Here is a 6,148-nt window from a genome sequence, read left to right as displayed (position 1 = left end):
GGATTCCAAGGAGGGGGTGAAATTCAAAACAGGCGGGGGGTATGGAGTCCTCCACCAGAAAATTGTGAAAATGTAGATCGCAGGAGATGGTATTTGAGCCACTTTTGAGTACATGTACAGCCTTCATTCTGACTACCGACATTTCTCTTTTTATTTACTTTCGGATCAACCATGGCCCCCCTTGCCCCCCCCCCCCCTAACCCTACGCCACTGACCGTACGCACGCGCAAATGCACACGCACGCACGACCGTACACACGCGTAAATGCACACGCACGCACGACCGTACGCACGCGCACGCGCGCATACACATGTACGCGCTCATACACACGCACGCCCATATGTAGACGCGCATGCGCACGCACCCCCGTACGCACACGCGCACGCACGGACACGCACGCGCGCATGCACACAAGCTAGATAATAACATTCTAATAACAATAATAACATAATATGCTAACATGCATGATATATGCATATAAAAATAATATGCTAACATGACAAAACCTCCACCATTAAGATAGTTACCTACACATACTAATAATTAAATCATGCGTCACGACTCTGGAGTTGGCATTGTATGCCATAAATGTATATTATAAACCAAATACACAAACTTTTATGTATGACGTCATCACACAGTTAATTTTAACAAGTCATGATACAATAATTGTATCATGACTTGTTAAAATTAACTGTGTGATGACGCCCTACATAAAAGTTCGTCTACAATTATTGTGCAATGCCACGAAGCATGAGCAAAGTTCACGCGTGACGTGTGCTTATGCACTAGACAAACTTAAGCTAAGTAGGCCCTACACAACATGTGACGTAGCCACTCACATTAAATCTACGCAAATATTATCTAGAGCCAAGTCCACGACTAGCAATAGACCAGCGTAGCAAAATGGCCGATTGGCTCCGTGTGAAAATAGCTTGGAGTATTTCTGGTGTGGTTTTTGGAATATCAGTATTCATTGTATTTCTTGAAGTGTATTCGAATTATCACACGGCAATATGGGGACTTGCATCAGGTAAAAATGGATATTTGGAAACGATTATCATCTTCGCTCTGTCGGGTTGTCTGCGTATCCGCAAACGTATAGTCGTTGTTTCGTTTATGGATTAATTACCTATCAACATATTTCAATGAGCCACCTGGTTTAATTAAGTCTGATGACAGCTACAAGAACCCCTGATCGAAGTGGTGCTTGCAAGAATGAGACTGATTGTATATGGTAGCTGCTTGGGATTATTTACAGATTGCTGTATAAATTCTCACGAATGCCAAATCTCTTGCCAACCCACCTCATGCATCCTATATTCCGTTCACGGCCGAACCTCGACCAAATTCCTACAGAAGAGGTGGGGGTCATAAAATATCGTGGCGTCACCGAGTAATTACATGAGAGGGGGGGCAGCTCGCAATAAACGTGAATAGTGTGGTGGGGGCGGGTCCGTGACGAAAGTTTCACGGATGACTACACGATGATTGACACTTATTTTACACTTATTACACTATCCATTTATTCGGCTTCTATTAAATTTGTATTAAAAATCTGGAGGGTCAACCGCTCCTCTAACCACCCCCTCTCATCCCCAAGCGAGAGACCACGTCACTGTTCTTCCTAATCTGGTGTGAACAAGCACGACACACAAAGCACCGCACTAATGCGCACCTTGTTCACGTCGTTGTTACTATACATGTTTATATGTTAATATAATATATATATAATATCAAGAGTACATAATAGGAGATCTCCTATTATGTACTCTTGATAATATATATATGTTAATATGTTAATATATGTTATATGTAATTAACAGGTGCAGCGGCCGCGTCGGTAGCATGGCTGCACATGATGCAGCATAGCAGAAAGCTGAAGATGCACTGCTCACGCATCGCCCACATGCGGATCGCCGGAATTACGATGCAGTGCCTGTCGGCAGCGGCGTGCGTCACTTACGTAGTGCTGGCAGCAGTTGATGGACAAGGTAGCCGGGATAGAGAGTTATAGAGAGATAGAAAGCAACACCTCTGTTTGGGAATGCACATAGTCATCTACATGTAGAAATGAACGCGTTCGCATGTGTTAGGAAGGGTAGACATGGGTGCAGCGGTTAGTAAAGGTAGACATGGGTGCAGCTCCCCCTCCCCTCCCCCCTGTTTGAATTTCATCCTGGGGAGAACCCTGTATAAGATTATTTAGTTGGATGTACAACCTTGATCTTAACGCATTTTCATACCCGCGTTGATATTCTCACGTGAACTAAACCGCCGAAATGTTACGGTGCGTACATGGGCATAGCTTACCTTGTCTCTGTGAACAGTGCAGGTAAAGTAGGATAATATTCGCCCAGGTAGGGAGTGTTGGATTTCTGCACACATAGGGCAGGAAACCAGCCAGCCTACAACAGGAATGACTAGTGCATTACAACTGCCAGTTTCATACCAAGTGCATCATACATGTATACTATACTATTATGGGTTCATGAATGATCATATGCATCGTAAGAAGCTTATATTAATAACAAGTTACATCACATTCTTTTCATGTTATCCTGAAAACCTATTGTTATTTCGCAGTCCACGTTCTTGCTCTAATTTTCCAGTCATTCAGATATCGTACAACGATTTTCCCCACTCAGCATAGAGATTAAACGTTTTTTCGATGAAAGCCTTTGAGTTTACCTACCCTGTCGAAATGTGTTGAACTACAGTTGTACGTGTACGGCGCTGCTGGCTGTCCACCTGGCAGTCCTTCCTTGCAGTGAAACGACGCGATGGACCCTGCCCGGCAGTCCTGCGTGAAGCAAACAAAAATCTACATGATCCACATACAAGCATGCGAGCCCACACAGTGCTAATGAGGACATCGATATGACCAAGAGTAGACAATTTAACATGTTATGACATGTTATATTATCTACTCTTGATATGACGAATCTGTATAATGTGTAAACACTGGTCTAACAGCCCGACACTCGCTTCAACGTTCAACGATCGTCCGACCGACACCACCAACGCACTGAACCACATCGTTATTCGACTGCTGAGTTTAATTCCACTGTAATTCAGTAGATACGTCATCGTTCCAATATTAACGTGTGCAAGGTTGAAGAGTATCAGCTAGCGAGATGTCCTTCTTACGGCCCTTTTTGTAGCAGACGGTCAACTTAACCACCGGATGACGGCCGCGTTCTGATAATCACAGCGAATAAAACCGATGATGCGTGTGATTTTACTAGGACACGATTGTCTCAATCGTTCGAGACTCCTCGCTTCGTCGATGCGATGTCGATTTGCTAGGACACAGCTAACCTCCTCTCTTCATCGATGCTAGCCAGTGATGTTATTATTATTATTATTATTTTATTTATTTATATTGTCCCCTTTTACATAATCAAAAGCACAACACATCAATATCGTAAATGACTGAACAATAAAATGAAATGATAATAAATGTGTACATGTGATATATCGCTACAACTGCGAGATACAATGACATTAAAACAAAGTTGACTAAGTAATCACTAAATAAGATGAAATCCTATACATTAAAAGCTAATTTAAAAAGATAGGTCTTAATGCTAGCTTTGAAACTACTAAGTGTTGAAATGTTGCGGAGTGTCGACGGAAGTTCGTTCCATAACTTTGGTGCTGCTATGCTAACCATGCTAGATGTGCTGCAATGCAAGCCGTGTTACCCACAGGCACTTGAAACGTCTCAATTAACAAGTGCCGCGGAGCGACAGCGCTCATCTAACGTCTACTACGGTGACTCTGTGGTGGAGTGGTGGGATTCTAGTAAACTAAAAACGTGAGCAATGCAGTGCAAGAAACATGAGTGATGCAGTGTAGGGAAAATGAGTGATGCAGTGCTGGGAAATATTAAGGAAGTATGCACGGACGACCATGGCCAGTCGAGCAGTGATTCACCTAATAAATACTCTCTATTTCGCTAGAGTAATTTTTAAGATGGGTAACACACACCACAAAATACAAAATAAGAAATACACATAATGTAAGTTATGCGGATGACACGATAAACAACATAAAACAGATCCTTTAGGAAATACAGATGATATAATATCTACATAAGAAAGGCAACAGCAATGGACACGGCCACCTACGCTAGTCGGAATTCAACGGTGTTTGTTCGTGGAGACGACATCACACGTTTATTACCGTTTCACAGGTGCAGGCGGCTCTGCAGGTACTTCAGTGAACGCGACGCTCGTAGTGATTGCAAAAGATTCGAGGTCGTCGCTGCCGTTACGGCATCGGACGCTCTCCGCCCCGGAGCAGCTGAGTTTCCACGTGGACGTGATGTAGCTGTAAAATATTCATCGCGATCGCCATCGTTTCGTAACACCGCACGTGATTTCGTGCATGCACGTGATAGGTTATAAACTTTGAGGCAAGGGCAAGCGGTCACGCCCACTGCCAAACTCGGGTTGACTCGGCTGTGGCAACCTGCGGTTCACAAACGTCACTTCACAGTGGAACAGGCGCTCGAACCATGCTAATTCCGGTATCACACAACCATGCCGCGAATACGTAAAGTTTGTTACGACCGCGAACGCACGCAGCGTACTGTATACGCCATATTTTTCGCGTACAGATATTTCCGCAAATTCAGACTTGACAGACAATTTCGCGAGTGGTTAATTTCGCTGTCGGCGAATTCCCGAATCAGTGAAGAACAGCATGTTGTTATTTTCGCGTGTGGTTATTTTTGCGGTCGAGGACGTGTTCGCGAAATTCGCGAAAGTTAAACCACTACGAAATATACAGCGTATGCAGTACCTTATCTTGGCGCCGATGATTTCGTAGATGGGTTCACCGTTGCTACGTCCAGCTTCCGTGTAGAGCACATCCAGGATGGCTCCCGTTGTCATGTCGTTGCAGATGGCTTCACCTTCGAGCGGGAAGTCGCCCGGCGGCTCCTTCAGTAAAGTTTTTCCAATGTCTCTGATGATCTGTGCAGGAAAACAACAGTTACACTCAATAGCATCGCCGGCCATCAGTCAACCTCTCGTGCGAAGATTTATAATGCGGTAATTTCTCGTCTTTTCTCCGCTCAATTCGGGGAGAAAAAGCCTTCTGAAATTGTGTTGCTATGTTACATAAACAGACTTCTCCTAGCAGTGCTACTCGCTGTTATGCAAATGAGGTTGTTAGCCTCATAACGATAACACAAACCAATTTCAACAGCTGAACAGCATGTGGCGCCTAAAGTGAATTGGAATAAACAGCCTTGTTCAATTGCACAACAGCAGTGAGCATGGTGGAACTCAATCACCAGGCCTCGCAGCATCTGCCTCAAGTGTGCTATCCTCAAGACCACCACTGGCTAGCGTAGTTCAAATCATTTTGTTGAATAAGGTGGTGCTGTGGCATGCTACAATTCTCTACAAGTCACTGCTACAGTTCTCAATTAAACCAATTGTACCATGGTGCAGTCATGTGTGAAGAATAGGCCTGGACAGTCAGTCAGCGACGCCCCCAAAGCGACGATACCAATCGTAAGATAATTTCTCTCCGTAAAACCGCCCTACCTGGTTTATATTGAGTGACAGCAGAGCAGGTGAGGGTGTGAGCTCGGGTGCTGCTGTAGTTGATTCGCTAGTGCTCTCCTCCTCGGTCCCTTGTGCCGTCGTCATCTCACTAACCTCCGGCGATGCAGTTGTCAAGGGCTTGAAAATACATCAATAATATACATAAACTCATTTATTACATAGCCCTCCTAGCCAGAGCCAATGTGGCGCCACCTACAGTCACGTTTCGGTAAAATTAGAGCAGAACTGTAGATAATATAGCTAGTTTTATAATATTGTTAGGAGTAAGATAATAACAAATTATCTCTTATTATATTACTGCTAATAATATTATAATTAGTAAAGCTAGACCCCAGTAGCAGGCACCCACTCCCACACACAGGCATGCACTCATGCAAGCACGCACACTTACAACAAGTGCCGCGGAGCGACAGCGCTCATCTAACGTCTACTGCGGTGACTCTGTGGTGGAGTGGTGGGATTCTAGTAAACCCTGTTAGTCCCAAATGTGTTCACATACACGCCGAAACAGTGGAAGGCATCAGGAACCTTCTCAAAGGAATGTTCGTTGCGATCGTTATGAAAGT

The 6,148-nt window shown here is 44.3% G+C and overlaps 2 protein-coding genes across 2 annotated transcripts in view; both read right to left on the bottom strand.

Moving 5' to 3' along the window:
* Nucleotides 1-2,309: 2,309 nt before the first annotated feature.
* LOC106808742 (agglutinin-like protein 5) overlaps nucleotides 2,310-6,148 on the bottom strand; it is a 25,948-nt gene continuing 22,109 nt past the window's right edge. Inside the window, exons 9-10 of the mRNA XM_014811585.1 lie at nucleotides 2,696-2,803; nucleotides 2,310-2,408 (exon numbers count right to left, since the gene is read on the bottom strand). Of these exons, the coding sequence (XP_014667071.1) occupies nucleotides 2,310-2,408; nucleotides 2,696-2,803 (207 nt within the window). The remainder of the gene's footprint in view (nucleotides 2,409-2,695; nucleotides 2,804-6,148) is intronic.
* LOC106808743 lies at nucleotides 4,125-5,695 on the bottom strand. Its single transcript, XM_014811586.1, has 3 exons — nucleotides 5,562-5,695; nucleotides 4,810-4,982; nucleotides 4,125-4,335 (listed from the first exon to the last, which is right to left on the bottom strand). The coding sequence occupies exons 1-3, from the start codon at nucleotides 5,664-5,666 to the stop codon at nucleotides 4,185-4,187; spliced, it is 429 nt and encodes a 142-aa protein (XP_014667072.1). The 5' UTR covers nucleotides 5,667-5,695; the 3' UTR covers nucleotides 4,125-4,184.

This window comes from Priapulus caudatus, unplaced genomic scaffold, assembly GCF_000485595.1.
Source record: "Priapulus caudatus unplaced genomic scaffold, Priapulus_caudatus-5.0.1 Scaffold301, whole genome shotgun sequence".
NCBI classification, from domain to species: domain Eukaryota; kingdom Metazoa; phylum Priapulida; class Priapulimorpha; order Priapulimorphida; family Priapulidae; genus Priapulus; species Priapulus caudatus.
This window is presented reverse-complemented; position numbering and strand designations above follow the sequence as displayed.